General features: G+C 43.9%; 1 protein-coding gene across 4 annotated transcripts in view; it reads left to right on the top strand.

Moving 5' to 3' along the window:
* Window positions 1–4,078: 4,078 nt before the first annotated feature.
* TP53BP2 (tumor protein p53 binding protein 2) overlaps window positions 4,079–19,237 on the top strand; it is a 66,768-nt gene continuing 51,609 nt past the window's right edge. For 2 of the 4 annotated variants that reach the window (XM_065938395.1, XM_065938394.1), the window contains exon 1: window positions 4,079–4,095. Coding sequence is in view for 1 of the 4 variants with exons in the window: in XM_065938396.1 (XP_065794468.1) it covers window positions 4,876–4,902 (27 nt within the window). In the remaining 3 variants the exon portion in view is untranslated. Of the gene's footprint in view, window positions 4,096–4,562; window positions 4,903–16,019; window positions 16,185–19,237 lie in introns of those variants that run through there. The other 2 variants (XM_065938396.1, XM_065938397.1) reach the window with 2 other exon arrangements.

Genomic DNA, 19,237 nt, shown 5'->3' with positions numbered 1-19,237 from the left:
AGGGAAAGAATTAGGAGGAAGACCACGAGAACACTGTCCTAAAAGGCAAGGGAGAGGGGTGTTTTGGGATTTCCCCTGTGGCTCAGTAGTAAAGAATCTGCCTGTGATATAGACATCACAGGAGACACAGGTTTGATCCCTGGGTCAGGAAGATCCCCTGGAGAAGAGAATGGCTACCACTCCAGTAATGGTCCCACATGATACATCCAGACCAGGGCTACATCTTCCACCTCCCTGACCACTCTCCTCCTTGCTCACTCAAGGCCAGGCACATTAGCCTTTGTTGCTGTTTCTTTAATTGCACACTCCTGCCTCAGGCTCTTTGTTCTTGCCATTTCCACTGCCTAGAGTCTAATTTTGTCCCTCACTTCATCCATCAGAGCCTTTTCTGACCACTTTATCCAAAACAGACTTTACTCTCTTTTGTGTACCTAGCTGCTCCCCACCCCTGACCCAAAGCATTTATTATAACCTCATTCATTTATTGTCTAACTCCCTGACCTGAACACAAGCTTCATGATGGCAGAGTCTTTGTTTTGTAGGCTGTTGTAGCTCTAGAGTCCAGAACAGTGCCTGGTACTGTGTGCCTGGTAAAATACAGGCACACAGAGTATTTGTAAAGTGAATCCATAGGAACTTCTTTGGTGGTCCAGTGGCTAAGATTCTGTACTTCAAATGCAGGGGGCCTGGGTTTGATCCCTGGTCAGGGGAACTAGATTCCACAGGCAACAGCTAAGAGTTTCTTTGTCTTCTGCCACTTAAAATCCTGCAAAGAAGATCAAGGGTCCTGAGTGCTGCAACTAAGATCCAGTGCAGCCAAAGAGAATAAATAATTTTCTTTTTTTTAAAGAACAGAATCCACAGTAGGAGAGGGAAGGAGAGGAAGAACGCAGAGAAGGCCACATAGGTTGGAGGTGGAGAAAATAATATTGCAGGTGTGTAGTGCAAGCCCCAATAACCTCTATATCATTGGGTAAGGAAGATGGGAGTTCATCTCCTGGGGGTGAGGGGGAGGGATGCAAGGTTTGGGACACTGTGGGAAAGAAAGTAACATGGGAAGGAAGTTGGGAACACAAACCTCTGAACTCAAGCCAAACAGGTAATTAATTGTACTGTGCCTGGGGGTGAGGTGAGATCGGAAGAGAAGACAGATGCTCTCCACCCAGCGAGTGGTGATTTGATTTATCTTTCTCAGGGGTGAATGCAGAATTATCGAGTTGGGAGAACTGAGGGTAGGTTCTCCACGAATAAGCAGGTGAGAGTGGGCATGAAGAAAGAGATGGAAGGAAGAAAACAGCTTATCTGAGAGCTCAATATGATGGCACAGAATTTGAACGAATGAAACCAAAGCCCAGAGGTTTCTTTGGTTTCATGCTTCTATGCTAAAAAAAAAAAAAAAAAAAAAAAAAAAAAGAGGAAAGAAAGAAAACAAAACAAAACCCTCAACTAGAAACATACCTGCTCTTTGGCAGCGCGGAATTCTCAATTGGCTGGAAGTAGGTTTCGGGACACACTGCCAGGTGCTATCCCCTTTTCTTTCCTGTTCTTGGGAGAAACAAGCAGCGAAACAGCCCGTTTGTGAAAAAAGGCAGTAAAGAAATAGACCCGGGCCATCGCATCCCAATTCTTCTCTCCTTTCTTCTACTTTGGTTATTATTTTATTAATAAGTCAGGGCTGCTAATGCTCCCTCTAAATATAATTTACTATTGTGTGTGACCAGTAACACACAATATTTTTTGGATATGAAGGAGAGATGTTTTCTCATTGTTGAGAATGGGAGGTTTAGTGATTGATACCCAGAATTCTTTTTCTGGATAACCTAGATCATGGTTGTTTCTGAAACTTTATTTATAGTTGTTTCTGATATTTCTTTGCATGCAAGAAAATAATGAAAGTCAGTGGAATACGAGATAGGTTTTTTTGGTTATACAGTCCCTGCAGGTTGCCAAAAGTCAGTCTTGGTTCCCATAAATGTGCTAAAATCCAGGATTAGGGCTTTTTTTAATTAAGATTCTCAAATTTAACGATTACCTCTTTCTGTAACATGCTCTACTCAGGGTTTTCTCTGTCTCAGGGGGTAGCAATTTCCATTCTTTAGGACAAAAGCCTTGGACTTCTCTTTGACATTTTACTCTTCTATTTCATATCTATCTTGTCACAAAATTCTATGAGTTTGGCCTTCAAAATACATCCCACATCTGACCACTTTTCATGTTCACCATTACTGCCCAAGCCACTTTCATCTTTTTCTTGCATTATTGCAAGGTCTTCCTACAGGTTCTCTGCTAAACTTTCAGTCTGTTTACCACAGCAACTAGTATGATTCCATTAAAACAGAAGTCAGATCATGGTAGCCATTGGTTAAGATTTTTCCATGACTTACCACTTCACTCAGAGTAAGAGCCAAAGTTCTTATAACGGCCCGAAAGGCTGTATATCATCTGGCTCCTTATTTAACTCTACCTCATCTTCTGCTTTTCTCCACCTCATCCAGTCCGCTCTAGCCATCCAGGCTTCCTTTAGGGTCCTGAAAACACCAAGTAGTCTCCCACCTCAAGGCCTTAGCACTGGCTGTTCCCTCTGCTTGGACGCCTTCATGAAGGCTGTAGTTCACTCCTTCAAGTCTGTGATCACACATCATCTTTTCAGTGAGGGCTATCTCGACCACTTATTTAAAATTTCACCTGCATGCCTCTTCCCCTTAGCCTCTTAATTTTTGTCTTATAACTATAATTGGTCATTTTTTTTGGACTGGCTGAGATAATTGGTAATTTATGTAAGTATTAATTATTAATATACTCAGCTACTGATTTTACTGTCCACCTAATTTTGTTGTCTTCATTAATGTATCCCTGTACTTAGAAGAATACTCAGCATGTAGTAAGTATTAGACAAATATTTACTGAATGAAAGGAAACCTTTGCAATTTAGGACAACCCTCTTAAAGTAACTAGGCTTTAAACGAGACTTTTGGAGAATTTTTGATTCTAATTGAATTAGCCATAGTTTAATATATTAGTATTTCCAGACATGTAGCTGGGATAAGAAGGCTAAGAGTGTGATGATGGAGATTCTGGTTAGGAATATATTGGACTATAAGACTCTTGAGAGTCCCTTGGACATCAAACCAGTCAATCCTAAAGGAAATCAAACCTGAGTATTCATTGGAAGGACAGATGCTGAAGCTGAAGCTCCAATATTTTGGCCAGATGTGAAGAGCTGACTCATTGGAAAAGGCCATACTGGGAAAGATTGAAGGCAGGAGGAGAAGGGGGCAACAGAGGATGAGATGGTTGGATGGCATCATCGACTCAATGGATATGAGTTTGAGCAAACTCTGGGAGACACTGAAGGACAGGGAAGCCTGGTGTGCTGCAACCCATGGCGTCCCACAGAATTGGACACGACTGAGCGACTGACCAACAATATTGAACTAAGAAAGATCTGTCCATGCTTGAGGCTAGGTGAATCCAGGTGCTTTATTCCACTTAATCTCACTCACAAGGACAATTTAAACAGAACTACAGTTTCCTGTAGTTAGGGTTCCAGGAATCTGTGTCCTTGGAAGGTGGAAGAAGGTGCCTAAACCAGCTCTGCTACTCTTTCAAAATGAGCCACTGCAATTCTCCTAGGCCTTCACCTAGCTCCTTGCAAAGGGAGCAGAGTGGCCATTTCCGAGACTGTTCTGAGGGTGTAACAAGCACCCTTCAGAGAGGAAATCCAGGACTTTCTAGGGCAGCAGAAAAAGAAACTCCTCGGAAAGCTGCATTATGCACTTCAAATTTTTTTTGGTTTTATTCACTTATTTTTATCGTGGTAAAACAAACAAAATTGATCATTTTAGTTATTTTTAAATGTTCAGGGTTTTGTTGTTTGTTTTTAGTTACAGAAAGTCACACGGAGTTCTAAACCAGAGTTTGGGCGATGAGGAAGAGAGGGAAGGCGACAGTCCGAGGACTCCTCCACCAGGAACTCTCGGAATGCGCTGCCAGCTGAGACGGCCCCGCCGATCTCCATCTTGCTGGGACCGGGCCATCGCCGGAGCCTCCAGGGACATCGGCCGCTCCAGCCCCGCGGCGGGGTCCTCCCAGGAGGTACGGTCGTCTGGCTCCGGCCGAGCCCGGCGGCGGTGCCGCGGGGAGGAATCATCCAGGTGCCGAGTTTCCGCCCAGGATTCAGCCCCCACTCCCCCCGCTTTTCCCCCACCCCGGCCCAGTTCGAAACTGCGGGGAGGTGACGGCCGCAGCCCTGGGGCTCGTCCGGCGCTTTCCTTATTTTGTCTTCCAGAGGCTGCCTCACAGTCCCCGGCTCCGCCTGCGGGAAGCGCGCGCGCGCTCCGGTGGCTCCGCCGCGCGCGCCCCCGGCAACTTGTCATCCCGAAGGCAAATAAAGGCGGCGCGGCCCCGCCGCCCTGGGCGCGCGTCCGCTCCCTGGCCTCCCCTCCCGCCGCGGGCCCGCGCAGGCGCGCGCGGCTTCGTCCCCGCGGCCTCCCCTCCCCCACCCCGCCTCGCGCGCCGCGGGCGGGGCCCGGCGCGGGGGGCGGAGCCGGCACGGGCTCGGTGGGGGCCAGGCCCGGGGATTAGTTGGTTTCGGAGCCGAGGAGCGAGCCCGGGCCGTGACGAGCGCCGAGCAGACAAAGCCACGTACGGGGGGGCCCGGCCGGAGGTGGGCTCGGGGCTCGCTGGCGCCCCAGCCCGCACTGAGAGCTCTGGGAGCCCGCACGCCGCCCCGCCACCCGCCGCCTCTTTGCAACAGGTCCGCCGCCTCCGGGCTGCCTCCCTCTGCGCTCCCCTCCCCCACGCCGTGCGACCCCCCCCCCCCCCGCCCGGGGCGCCTCCGCTTGGCTCCGGGCCGTCATCTCGCCACCAGCTTCGATGCGGTTCGGGTCCAAAATGATGCCGGTAAGCGGACGGGCCGTAGGGGCCGGGACCGGAAGTGTGCGGGGTCGCGGGCTGGGGTCTGGTGCGCGCCTTCGTGCGGGTCCTCAGCAGAGCCCCGGGATGGAGGCGGCGGGGGGCTGAGTCCGCGTCGCGGGTGGTCCATGCATAGCTCACCTCCCGCGAGCGGCTCCATCCTCCAGACTCCCCACCCCAAGCTCCCTCGTGCGGGAGCGGGGAGACCCTCACCGCGGGGAGGGGTTCCAGCAACTGCTCCCGAGTCGGTGCGGCAGCCACTCTAAACTTTTTTCTCTCTGGCTGGGTCCTGACTTTTTTTTTTTTGCAGTTCCTGAAGGTCAAGAACAAGGGAACCGGGAATCTTATTTGCTTTGTCTTAAAAAAAAAACAAAACCCCAAAAAACAACTTCAAGTTGGCGTGAAATACACATACCGAAAAGCGTACCTTTGTTTTTAGTTGAATTTCGATCTTGATATCGGTGATGACCAACTCACTCTCTTTTTATCTGGAAACTGATTTGAATAAATGCAGCCTCAAAGTTTTTGATCGCAGTAAAGACGCATTTGCCAGGCTCCCACCGTTTCCACAGCTTGTTTAGCGAGTCCTTGGAGAGGGTTAGTGAGTTCTTTATAGACTCCATAGGCTTTCGACGTGTCCACCAGGCCATACAGGTGAACAGCAGGTTTGAGACATTTGAAATGCCCATTTTCTTCAACGGTCACAGAAGCTGGAGGGTTGCAGTGGCTTATGCAGGTTTCAGTAGTGTGTTTCCTCTAGCAAATTGTATGTACTTTACACTTCTGCCACTGAAGCGGGCTTATCTTGCAGTAAGCGATGTTGTCTTATGGCTTCATTTGTGGAAACAAAGAAACAACTTTTCTTTTACTTTTAGAGAGTCTGTGGAATGAGTGAGGACAAATTTTGTGTATATGCAGTCACAGATGCAGAATATACTACCTTCTGGCTCCCTAGCTTGTGTTGTGGGAGGGTTTCTTAAACTTTCACATACCTGACACATTTGATTTATTGTTTTTGATAATTGAGTTTAGATGGTTTGGGATATTTTGTCCTGCCAGGATTCAGAGAATTTGAAAGTGTTAATAGCATTATGTGTCCTTTTTTAGTTTGATACCTGGTTATGAAGTTAGATTTGTGACATGAATGACCAATATTTAAAATATGGAGAAGGGTGAGGGATTTTGTCATTAAAATGTTTTATTCCTTGGATTTACATTTCTTTGCCTAAAAATAACTTTTGCAGTTTGTGAATTTTTTTTCTTAAAATAGGAACAAGACAACAAGTGTTAGTTGTTGCGTTATGATTTCTTTCTTAAAGATAAGTTGTATGTTAAGGTATTCTTCGGCCTTTCTTAATGCTTATGAAAGTTTTCCTTCTCCCAACTACATACCAGATCATCACAATGTATAGAAAGTTATATAGCTCTTTAGGCTATTGCCTTTCCTAAGGTCAGTAGTCTCTTTTAAAAAAAGATTTATTTGCTTTAGACTGTGCCGGGTCTTCCTTGCTGCCCGTGGACTTTGTCTGGTTGCTGGGAGCGAGGACCACTGTTCATTGTGGTGCATAGGCTCCTCTTGTTGTGGAGCACAGGCCCTAGAGTACTGCCTCAGTAGTTGTGGCACGCGGACTTTGCTCCTTCTTGGCATGTGGGATCTTCCTGGACCAGGGATCGAACGCTTGGCCCCTGAATGGCAGGCAGATTCTTAACCGTTGGACCACCAAGGAAACTCTGTCAGTAGAATCTAACAGGACTCATTATGATGTGGTGGCATGTGCAGTATTTGCTCAGCCCCTACCTTTGTGACCATAGCCTTTTTTCTTTTTTAGTGATTTGTTTCACGATCTGTAAAATGGGGATTTTAGTAGTAGTACCTAGCTTTAGGATGGTTGTGAGGATTAGAGTTATTGTTTATGAAACAGTTAGTGCCTCCTTGCCTCTCTTGGGATAGTTGCTAGGTAAGAACTTCTGAATTTGCAGTATTGGTTAGGTTAAACTGGAGATTCTTATACTTGCAACACATAAAAAATATGAAATAATATTTCATTTATTAACCTCATGTTATATCTTTATCCTGTAATATTTGGGATATTTGAAAATAAGACTTTTCTTAAATATATCTCTTCTCTTTAGCTTTTAATATGTATTTTTATTCCATCATCAAGTGAGGTTTTGAATTTATTACTTTGAAAAACTCTAACCAATTTATCAGAAAAAGCACTTTGCTTAATAGGGAAAAATGGATAGTCTCAGAATATGGACAGTTACCCTGATATGCTTTCTTGTTGTGGTGAAATGTACATGACATAAAAATGACAGTTTTCACCATTTTTAAATGTACAGTTCTGTGACATTAAGAATACATTTTAAAAATTGCTTTTACAGGAATGCTGGAGATAACAACTTACTATTTAGACTGCATTATATTAAAGTTGTGCAAATAAATTGTGTTCATGTGTTTTCTCACCAAATGGTAGAGAATCAAGTGAATTTCTTTCATGTGGGACATGAAGTGATAATTGGATCCCAAACAAGAAGGGGATGATGCATTTTAGTAGGCTAACTAAAAATAAGTAGGCAAGTGCTGAGAATCACAGTAGAGATAATGATAGGGTACTGCAGAAAAGCGTGTAATAATTACACTCATTTTCAGATACCTGCCATAGTTGGTATGTCTGGTTCTGTGATATTTCCACAACTTGGTGAGGAGAAACTGATTACTTCTTCTTACTTGACACCGTATCTTTTTCTTCATTAAAGAAACAGTCGTTTGTAGTTTGACAATATGGCTGTTTAATGAGCCATTCTCATGTATTTATCAACTAAAGGGAAATCATCATTAAAAACATTTCTCAGCTGTTTAAACTTTTCATTTTGTGAAACGTTGTATTCAAACAAGAATATTTTTTATGAAAGAGCTTAGCTAACTCTAAAAGCATTCACTGTTCTTTTTAGATACAGTTTTATAAAAATTTCTGTTTGTACCTGCTAAGTGGCTGAAAGGTAAATGAATAAAACCTGCTCACAAAACCACACACAGTGTTCCACAGTGCCATGTGGAAGGCTAGAGCACTTGAATTTGCCTGTCTCAGTGGTTGATGTCATATATGTGGCATTTATATTCAGCTGTGATAGAAAATGAACTGTATCTGTGCTGTCCAGTGTGGTAGCCACCAGCCAGTTGCAGCTACTGCACTTAAAATGGGACTAATGAGACCAAGGAATTGAATTTTTTAAAAAAATTTAATTTTAATTGCATCTAAATAGCCGCATATGCCTGGTGGCCACTGACTATCGACAGGGCAGTCAGTTTGATGAAGGGGCACAAAGGGGCATTTTCCATTTGAATCCCATATTTGCAGCTTCACATTAACATTGATACTTTAAATGAAATTGTAATGGGTCGTTTATCCCTAATGACTTGGAGAATGGGTTTTCCGATTATTTAATTTAGTGTTCTGTTTAAATGAATTTCATCACATAGCCCTAATATGGATAAAATTTTCGAGAAAATAATAGCTTATTTTAAAGAGCTCCATTGAACTAATCATGATTTATTTTTAGGTTTATGGCATTTTATCTTTTGATGCTACAGAGGTATCATAATTATACCTAGCTATTTCATTACACTGTGAAATATCGTCTGATTATTGGAACTTATAATTTTGGAAATCTGGGACCAAAAAAATGGGATATTGCAGTAGCTCCTTTAGAAGTCTGATTCTTGGTCAGTCGGATTTATGTATTTCTAAAGGCAGCCTGGTCAGTTCCCCAGCCTGAGAGCTTAACTTCTGCTGAAATACTTGCATTTTCATGTTTTAAAGTATTATTTGTATTATATATAGGTTTTATTTGCACATACTTTCCCAAACTTTGTGTTTTGAAATGACAAACCTTTCAAGTTATAGCATCAGAACATGGTATTATTATGATTATACCATGTTCTGAAAGAATTCCTGTTGTTGAGAAGTAACGTAGTCCGTTAGCTTAGGTTTTATTGCAGAGTAAAGTTTAAGGTAGGTTCTCTATAGAATTGTAATTCTCAAAGTTGTTAAACAAATCATCTATTTAAAAGAAAATGTGCAGAGTATCTCATGTTTCCTGTGCTGTAGTGAAATTTGTTTCTTGTGACTTCTGCTACACTAATTAAAAGCCGAAAAGTATTTAACAATTTCTGTATTTTTACCTGTTTCAGAGAAACTGGATTTAGACTTTATAAAGAACTGTAGCACAATCATACACCTGCTTATATTTTAAAAATTAACTTAGAACTTATCTGAGAGGGATACAGAGGGTCATTTATTCATACACTGCTTCTAGGAAGAACTGTTTTCTCTCCGTCTTCATGTTCCCTGCCCCCCAGCAGCAGATGGTAAAAACAAGAAAACAAAACCTCTCTTTTCTGGAGCTTTTAAGGAACACTGTAGACCTTTATCTCTTGGTAATCTACCATAGTGTGCGAGACTTCTTAAAAAGTCTTTCTAAAGTGAACTTAACACTGAGCCATTCTTGCAGCTCATGTGAGGTCCAGCCTCTTTCTAGTTCGTATAGGGTAACAGTGTACCAATACATGTTGGTATGATTTCCATCATGTACCATAAACCTCTGAATCAACCTGAATATTCCTTGGAAGGACTGATGATGAATCTCTAATACTTTGGCCACCTGATGTGAAGAACCGACTCATTGGAAAAGACCCTGATGCTTGGAAAGATTGAGGGCAGGAGAAGGGGACAACAGAGGGTGAGATGGTTGGATGGCATCATTGACTGAATGGACATGAGTTTGAGCAAACTCCGAGAGATAGTGAAGGACAGGGAAGCCTGGCATGCTGCAGTCCCTAGGGTCGCAGAGTTAGACACAACTGAGCAATTAAACAACAATACCACTGTAAACCTCTCACCAGCCCTTTCTACTTACAAGTACTGCAAAGAACATGAAGAATGGGATAGAAGAATTCAGGAATCCAGAGTGTTCTTTTCAGCTCATGCCACTTTTTCAAGTCAAACATTATTTAAATACTTCTTTTTCTTTTTTCACGGTACTGAAAGCAGGTACTGAACAGAACATTTTCTTTTAATCAGATGTCATTGAGAAAAGCAAACACAGATGACAGCCCTTGTGAGAGGTATACTTACACTGGAGTGGTAGGTGTGACGGTAAAATTTTTCATCTTGTTGGGGAGAGCTGAGAAGTCTTAGTCATTAGGAGAGCCTTCAGGAGCACTGAGCATTAAGGACGCAGTGATTCTTAAAACATTCTGCATACTCTCTTATCAGAGGAAAACTCTCTTATCAAAGAAATGCAAATTCTCAACATAGTTAGAGCCTGTGTAGGAAAAGTAGCTTCACAGACTCTGCGACTGTGGCCATTTTTGGCTTTTCTCTGCTTAAAATTTATTCAAAAACAAATGATTCATTGGGTTAACGGAACCAGATTTTCTTTGAAAATCTTCACGGGACCAGTAAATACTGAATTTTCCCTTTTGGAATGCATACTTCAGTGGTTGTTCTAGAAACATATTTATGACTTGGTACTATTTATTTAAATTTCAGACATCTCAACCAGAAATCCTTAAGAGGCAAGTTTAGAAAAGTAATAGAAAACCATAAGGAGTAAACTATTGTAAAATATGACTAAACTGCTAGTGGTAATAATAAGAAATGGTCCAGACAGTGTGCTAATCTTCCATGGTGGAAAGAATAATTTCTCTGTCAACCAGTGTGGTTGAAAGCTTTCGTTTCCCACCAGGGTGGAGAGGGAGCTTCTGCTGGAACCCCCTGTGTGCCCAACACCTGCCCCTCTGTTGGACTGCTCATCTCAGATAATCCTGTTTTGACCCTGTGAAGCAAGGCTTCCCCCTTCTCATATAACAGATAAAGAATTTGAAGCCCAGAGGGTTTTAGTAATTTACCCTGGGTCACTTGGCAGAAATGAGACGCAAATCAGGTGCACCTGTGAAGAAATGCTCTAGATTGTTTCTGTATACTTACCAAGACAGTAGTCATGTATTCTTTTGGCTAATGACAACTTCAAATACTGCTTTACAGAGCATAACTATAATCATTTTTGACTTAGAAAGAGGAAAACAGAGGTATCTTCCCACATGTAAATCCAGACTGGGTGAGAAGATTGGTAAGTGGGTCTCTTATCAAGTTTCGGCTGATGTGGCGCTGACCTCACCCTGTGTGAAGGAAATGGCTCAGTGACTATTATTTTTTTCTACCTTTAATGCTTCCATAGAGATCTTGACTCTTTTCTCATCAGCTGGGAAAGAGAAAGGGTGTAATGATTCTGATTCCTTTTTTTTTCCTTCTTCTTTCTTTAAAACAATTGCCTTTTGTCTGAGGGGTATTGGATAATCTTGCTTTTTTTTTTTTTTTTTTTATCACCTCCGCTACCCGGGGGCGGGGGCGGGGGCGGGGGCGGAGCGTCCCGCGACCTGCGCGCGTGCGTCCGCCCCGATAATCTTGCTTTTGATGGTATGTTTAAACAGGGTGTGAAAGTTGTGAGGTAGGAGAGTAAGGGTCAGAGTGGCATAGGTGGTTGAGAGCCACTGAGGGCAGGGAACCAGAGAGTCTGCTGTGAGGTTGCCATCCTTGTTGTGCAGTCATTTCCGGGGGCTTGAGAGGTGAATCTGTGACTTGCAGAAGTGCCCGCTGCTGGCAGACTCTCTGGATGAGGGTGAAGTGACAGCATCTCCCCTTGCTGCCCCAGGGGGATGTGTATAGTGAGGAAGAGTGATTCCATTTAATCAGATGAATTTATTGGAAATAAACTGGAGACTGGTATGGAATGAAATCATATTAAATCAGTGATCTTCATTCGTTCTCATTAACCTGCTGATTGTTTCTGGATGGCCTTTTGGGGACAACATCTGTTCAATAAGTGTGTAATGAACATCCACTATATTCCAGGCACTGTTCTAAGTGCCATGGATACAGGAAAGAAGATGACAGTTTTCAAGGAGCATACCTTTCTTAAAGCTTAGTGGGAGGCTTGGAGTGGGGAGGATATGGAAAGTAGAAACAAAAGGAGATTTATGTGGGATTTAAACAGCATCATGTAAATAGGATGGCTGCTGCAGATTGGTGATCAGGGAAGTGACATCATGGCTGAGACCTCTGCAGATTTGTGGGAGGAGCAGCAAGCTATGATAAACCTAGACAGCATATTAAAAAGCGGAGACACTACTTTGCTGACAAAGGTCCATATAGTCAAAGCTATGGTTTTTCCAGTAGTCATGTACAGATATGAGAGTTGGACCTTACTGAAGGCTGAGTGCCAAAGAATTTATGCTTTTGAACTGTTGGAGAAGACTCTTGAGAGTCCCTTGGACTGCAAGGAGATCCAACCAGTCCATCCTAGAGGAATCAATCCTGAGTATTCATTTGAAGGACTGATGCTGAATTTGAAGCTCCAGTACTTTGGCCACCTGATGTGAAGAACTGACTGATTTGAAAAGACATTGATGCTGGGAAAGATTGAGAGCAGGAGGAGAAGGGGATGACAGAGGATGAGATGGATAGATGGTATCATCGACTCAATGGACATGAGTTTGAGCAAACCCCGAGAGATAGTGATAGGGAGGCCTGGTGTGCTGCAGTCCATGGGGTTGCAGAATCGGACATGACTTAGTGACTGAACAACAGCAACATATCAAGTAGGCAGATTTCCCAGGGGCTGGTGCAAAGGCCTGGAGGAAGCAACGGGGACTCTGAGGCTGGAGCTTAGTGGTTGGGAGTGAGGGACCGGAGTGGAGGTGGAGAAGTGCAGCGTGTGGGGTTTCCTGGGCCAGGGTGAAGAGTTCAGTTGTCACGGGAAGGGATGTAACAGCCCCAGGAAAAGTTCTAAGCAGTAACAGTGACATAAATGAGAGGTTAGAAAAGATGCCTCCATTGCTGTGTGAGAACAGATTGTAGAGGTGCCACAGTCAAAGAACTGGGAAAGGTGGGGGGAGCCTGACAGCCTTCATGGTAGGAAGACAACAGAAAACCACAAAAGATGGATAAAAGCTTTATCATATACTGGGAGGGCCCAGCAGTTAGTGTGAACTAGCTGTAAACTCAGTCCATGCAGTGTGTGACTTGCTCTGGAGTTCAGAAGCCCCAGGGATGAGAGAATGGTTGATCTTACCCCAGCGTTGGGCATGAGATCAGGACAGGGTTGGGCGGGGTTGCTGCATGTCCACAAGCTCCTCCTGTGGGACTCAAGAGAAACCAGACTTGTTGCATCCTTAGAGAGCTCTGCAGCGCTTTAGAGAAAGCCGTCTGTGGCTGTGCGTGCACATCAGTTCCTTGCAGATGCCTTAACCCTACAAGTGTTTTACGACAACTGTGCCTTCCACCCCGTGATCATCTACTTTGGAAGCTTCAAGTGCTTTCACCTACAAGTTCCTTCACCTTTTTTTTTTAAAATCAATGGTAATCTTCATTTTATTGACAGAGATATAAAACAGCCAATGACCTAGGAAATTGAAATCAGAGCTGACCTAAATTCTAGAAAGGGTCTCTTCTTGTCAGTGTTTTTTTGTACCACAGCAATATCTAGTTGCTAACTGCTAGCTGTTGATAATTTGTGACGTATAGGTTATTACTGGGTTTCCCTGGTCGCTCTGATGGTTAAGAATCTGCCTGCAATAGGGAGACCTGGGTTAGGAAGATCCCCTGGAAGAGGGCATGGCAACCCACTCCAGTATTCTTGCCTGGAGAATCCCCATGGACAGAGGAGCCTGGTGGGCTACAGCCCATGAAGTCACAGAGAGTCAGACGTGACTGAGCGACTAAGCACAGCACAGGTTATTATTATTTTTCTTGTAATTTGTTGATCTGGAAAGGGGTAGTATTTTGGATACTAATTTTAAAGTTAAATAGGATCCTTTCTCTGGTAGGTTTTGAACGCTGCTTTCGGTCGCTAAGAGACCTGGATGTTATCCTGCATTCCATCCGTTCTTCCATTTTCTCCCATGACGGTTTCATCACTATGTCCCGGACTCCTCTAGCCCCTGGTGCTTTTCTGTGTTACCCCTCTCCTGCCTGGAAGGGGTGATCCTCTCCTTAGTTATCTTCTTACCTTTACTGTCCTTTACCCTGTCAGTCCATCTCCACACTACTTCCACGGTGATCTGAGATAGCATCTGTCGCTTCCCCTGTCCAGAATTCTTCAAGACTGACTTGTATTACCTATAGCATACCAACATAAACTCCTTAGCTAGATCCAAAGTTTCTTTATCATCTGGCCCAGTGGATTGCAGCCTTTTTTGTGTCCAGATACACCTGCAGAGTATTGGCCTCTCAGGGGGGAAGGGACATGATTGAAAGACTCAAAACATGGAGCAAGTCAGCACTTAGACCCAGCACCCTCCGCGGAGGGAAAGGAAGCAGTGCGTTGCTTCATGCCTGGCAGAAGGGTATCCCCCTTCGCCCTGCTCAGCCGGCCTTCCTTCAGGATTGCAGGGCAGTTGGGGAAGCCCTGCTCACTGCCTCCTTCATGCCCCCAAGGGACCCTGCGATAGGACTGTCTGTGGGGCCTGATGATCCTATTTCCTCTCGCTCAGATTGAGTTGTACCTTCTTGTACATTGACATCCATCGCCTGCTCTGCGCCATCTGACTGGGCCATAATTGTCAGTGTAAAATGAGTCGTGTGTGTCCCGAGTTTCTGCGGCACAGCGGTGACTCAGGGGCTGAGAGGTGACCTGTCCCTTCTGTTTGTCCTCCCACCTTCCTGTTTCAGCAGTTCCGGGGCTGCGGTGACGACAGCACGCCGGGTTTCCTCGCCCCGCTGTGCCTTAAATGTGTCGTTTTTCTGCCCGGACAGCCCCGTTCCTGCTTGTCTGACTCAGCCTACCCTTTGCGGTTCAGCAGTATTCCTTGAGAGGGGTGGTTTTTTTCCCTGTTCTCACTGGCCGTCATCTGAGCCTCCACCAGGAAGTGCTCCGGTTGTCACGTGTTTGCGGGGCCCTTGTGCTCCCTGCTGTGTGCGCGGCTGAGGGTGTGACCCATCCTCTAATCTTTGTGTTTCTAGCACTGAGCGCAGTGTTTGACACACAGTGGCGTTTCATAAATGTTGTTCCGGCGAGTGAATGTTCTTCGTTTTAATTTTCCTTGGGGAGGGTAGTGCTTGCCCCTTTAAATATATGTCCACTGTTGGGAGAAATTTCACAGAGGTGAAATCTTTGAACATAGAGTACCACTTCCCTAGCAGACTGCCGGGTAGAAAGGAAAGAACTAGAAGCAGTGGATTAGTTGTACTCGGGCCATCCTGCATGATCTTAAAAATACGGTGCTTACAGGGAACTCTAGGAAACTTTTTCCATATAGGTCTGTAATGACCTATATGGAAAAAGAATCTCAAAAAGAGTGGATATATGTAATATGTATAACAGATTCACTTTGATGTACACGTGAAACTCACACAGCATGGGAAATCAACTATACGCCAATAAAAATTGTTAAAAAATACAATGCTTAGTGAATTAAAGCAGAAGATAGAATGAAGGCTATAACGGTGCCTTTGTGTAAAATAAGACATGCTCCTAAGACAGCATTGCTCAGCTTAGAAGAAAGCTTTGACTATATGGACCTTTGTCAGCAAAGTAATGTCTCTGCTTTTTAATATGCTGTCCAGGTTTGTATAAGGCAACATGAAGCTTATACAGAAGGGTTGAGGTAGGGATGGAGAATTAACTAGTTGAGTATATTTATTTAGTTCTTTTATTTTGTTGTTTATTTATGGCAGACATTGAAAGCAGAGTAGCTTCAAGTGAGCTACTTTGCTAGATGCTTTGGAATTTGAAATCTTGCCTAAATCAGGCTTCTGGCATAGTTGAAACGGAGAGGAAAGATTTCTTAGGTTATCCTAAAGTAAGCAGAATGCTTTGTTTTCTTCCCTTGAGACATGATCTGGCTCTGAGAAAACTCACTTTGAAGTTACGCCGCGAGTTCACGTATAAACACTTCTTATGCCTGATGACGTGAACACGCTGTTCACATCTGTTTCCTGTTCACGTTCCCGTCGTCCGGGGAACTTTGAGTCTCTGAGCCACAGTATCGGTTCAGTTGAACAGTCATATTCTCAGATTTGCTGTGTGTCATATATGGAGATTGTGTTTTTCGGGGGAGGAGAAAAACTGGGAGGGAGCATTTGAGGACCAGAACTTCTGTCCCAGAGGAATTTGTAAACCAGTAAGACAGATAAGACCGGGATCCAGACAACTATGGTGTGAACAGTCGTCTGAGAAGCAGAGAGAAAGCTTCCTTCTGACTGGAGGTGCGTGTCTGTGGGAGGGACAGGGCTGGAGGCAATTTTATGGTTTTGAATTATTCCTTCTGGAATAATAATAATCCTTTTAGATTTCTCATTTGGTGATTTGAGGCTGTGACTGTGGAACAGATAACTTCTATGTTTTAGGTCTTTATATTTCTTATAATTGATTGGAAATTCCTTGAAATTAAAAATATGCAAAGATAGAACATCACTGTATATGAATCTGATTTTTTTTTGAAGTATAGTTGATGTACAAGTAAGTTATAGGTTTAAAAGTCTGTGAAGTTTTGATTGTCACTGGGTTAACCATTGACATTTTAACAGTTAATATACACTATACAGGTTAATATGCACTGCTGTTATCTATTGGGGAAAGAACTAATGCTGTAGTTCATTTACCCAGAAATTTAGTTTCATGTTACATCTCTGCTTATAAGCCCCAATGCAGTGGTTCTCAGACTTCAGTGGGATTGCTGGTGCCTACCCCAAGGTTTTCTGATTTGGGAGGTCTAGGTGGGGGCCTGAGACTTCTGTTTCTGGCAAGTTCCCAGGCGATGCTGATCCTGTTGGTCTGGGGACCATGCTTTGAGAACTACTCTAGTGTTGTCCCTTATTCTTTAGCCTGCATCCCTTATACTTGACCTCAGTGCCCTTCATCAGCTGTTTATCTGTCCGTGCTTGTTCATTGTGCCTATATTCCTGATACACTGGCCTTCTTCGTGGTCACGGCACAGACTAAGCCTGTTACCAGCTCAGGGTTGTTGCCTGGAATGTCTTCGCTGGATGTTTCAAGAGGCCGGCTCCTTCAGCCTCGGTTCAGCTGCTCCTTCCCAGACACCTCCCTCAACTGTGATTAGCCACGTCCTGCCGTCACCTGCATCTTTCTCTGTCAGTCACCTTTTATTGTGTTCATTTGTCTTTTATCAGTCTCTTCTTTCCGCCCTGAAGAATGCAGGCTTTCCCATCACTGTGTTCCCAGTGTGACGTAGGTTCTCAGTAAATCCCAATGGATGGGTGAATGAAAGAAGTTGAAATCAACAAGAAGATGGAATTGAGAGGAAACCAAACCAGGAGCTCCTTTTGAATGACTGACGTTAATGAGACAAGACTGTCTGTCTCAGGGGAGGTGACTGTTTTCTGCTTCTGTCGATGAAGTGGTTATGTAATCAGACATCTAAAACCAGCTATTTTTCAGTATGTAATGAATTTTTTTCCCGCTGTTAAAGTAGCCACTTCATATTTACTCTGTCATTTTTCTCAGAATGGTAGTTGTCTCACAAAATGATTATGTACTCTAGATGATCCTGAATGAATGGCTAGGAAATACCATGTGTGGTGAACTTCTTTAACTGTTCAAGTTTGTGTCATTGATTTCTAGATTCTACTCATTTGCTCTAGTGACCATAGAAATAGTTTATGATATAAAGAAATCCTTTGAATATCATTTTATGGTTTTTCTTTCTTTTTAATGAATCCTTTCTATTTTAAAAATTTATTTATTTTATTTTATTTAAAAAACTTTTTGGCCACACCATGCGGCATGCAGGATCTTAGTTCCCTGATGAGAGCTGGAACCCATGCCCCCTGCTGTGGAAGCTTGGAGTCTTTTTTTTTTTTCTTTTAATTTGTTTTTTAATTGGAGGAAAGTTGCTTTACAGTGTTGTGTTGGTTTCTGCCATACAAGAGCAGACATCAGCCATAGTTATACATATGTCACCTCCATCTTGAGCCATCCTCCTCTCCCTGCATCCCGTCCCTCTAGGTCATCACAGAGCACCAGCCTGGGCTCCCTGTGTTACATACAACAGCTTTTCACCAGCTCTCTGTTTTACACGTGATAATGTATATATCTGTTCTCTGTTCATCCCACTCTCTTTTTCCCCTACTGTGTCCATGAGTCCGTTCTCTACATCTGTGTCTCCTCCATTCCCTCCCTGTGGATAGGTTCATCAATACCATTTTTCTAGATTCCATATATAGGTGTTGATATACAATATTTGTTTTTCTTTTTCTGACTTCACTCTGTATAACAGACTCTAGGTTCATCCTCCTCACTAGAAGTGACTCCAAGTGGTTTTTTCAATGGCTGAGTGTGATATTCCATTGTATATATGTGCCACATCTTCTTTATCCATTGATCTCTAGAAGGACATCTAGGTTGAGAATTGTGGAATCTTAACCACTGAATCGACAGGGAAGTCCTGGATTTTTCTTTAAATAACTCACATGTCTGATAGAAATTAATGGGCTGATGTTTAAAGTATTCCATGAGCAAAATGCAGTACATTTAGTGAATACGTGATATACTTAGTATAGAAGTAGGTTTAAATATCATTGATCTTTAATGGAACATTAGTAGATGTAACCCATGGTAATTGATGAAGATTTTATAAAGCAGTTTAATGGCCTCAGGAGTAAACTCTGGGCAGGAGAGATGGCTCATAATAAGCCTCTGTCAGCAGTGATCGTCCGATAGCTGTAGCAAGGTTGGACCGATCAGCAGGGAGGCTGGAGAGTGTCTCTGAGGGAAAGGACTCAAAGACTTAGTGTCCTCGCTGCTCCTGAGGGAGACGTCGCGGAGACGGCTGTCGGGGTGCCCACTGAAGCGCTGGGGACAGGCGGCGGGGTCGTCCATGCGGGGTGACTGGGCAGCCCACCCTCGGGATGGAGCATGTCCAAGTCAGGCAGCCAAGCGAGCCGGCCCGTGTTCCTGGTTCATGGCCCCTGGAGCAGGGTTACCGCGGGAGGAGACGGCGAGGTCTCTGAGGAGCAGGAGGCTGAAACTGCTGGAAGATTGGAATGATCTGCATCTCATTTCTGACCCCTTTCTCGGGGTGGAAGCCATAGTTGGGCTGAATGGCTCTGTATGTCTGAGAGACTGAAAGAAGCTTTGGTTGTTCTTGTTGTTTTCTAACCCCTTTCTGTGTATCTGAGTGTTCAGAGAGGTGTTTTTCTTGACCAGGTTATAGGAAGCCTAGTAGCAGCCTCCTCTTCTAGAAGGTAGTCTGGGGTCTTCCTTCCTTCATTACATTTCTGTCTCCATAGAGGAATAATTA

This window comes from Muntiacus reevesi, chromosome 5 (genome assembly GCF_963930625.1).
Source record: "Muntiacus reevesi chromosome 5, mMunRee1.1, whole genome shotgun sequence".
NCBI classification, from domain to species: domain Eukaryota; kingdom Metazoa; phylum Chordata; class Mammalia; order Artiodactyla; family Cervidae; genus Muntiacus; species Muntiacus reevesi.
The sequence above is the reverse complement of the archived record's forward strand: the minus strand, read 5'-3'. Positions and strand labels throughout refer to the sequence as shown.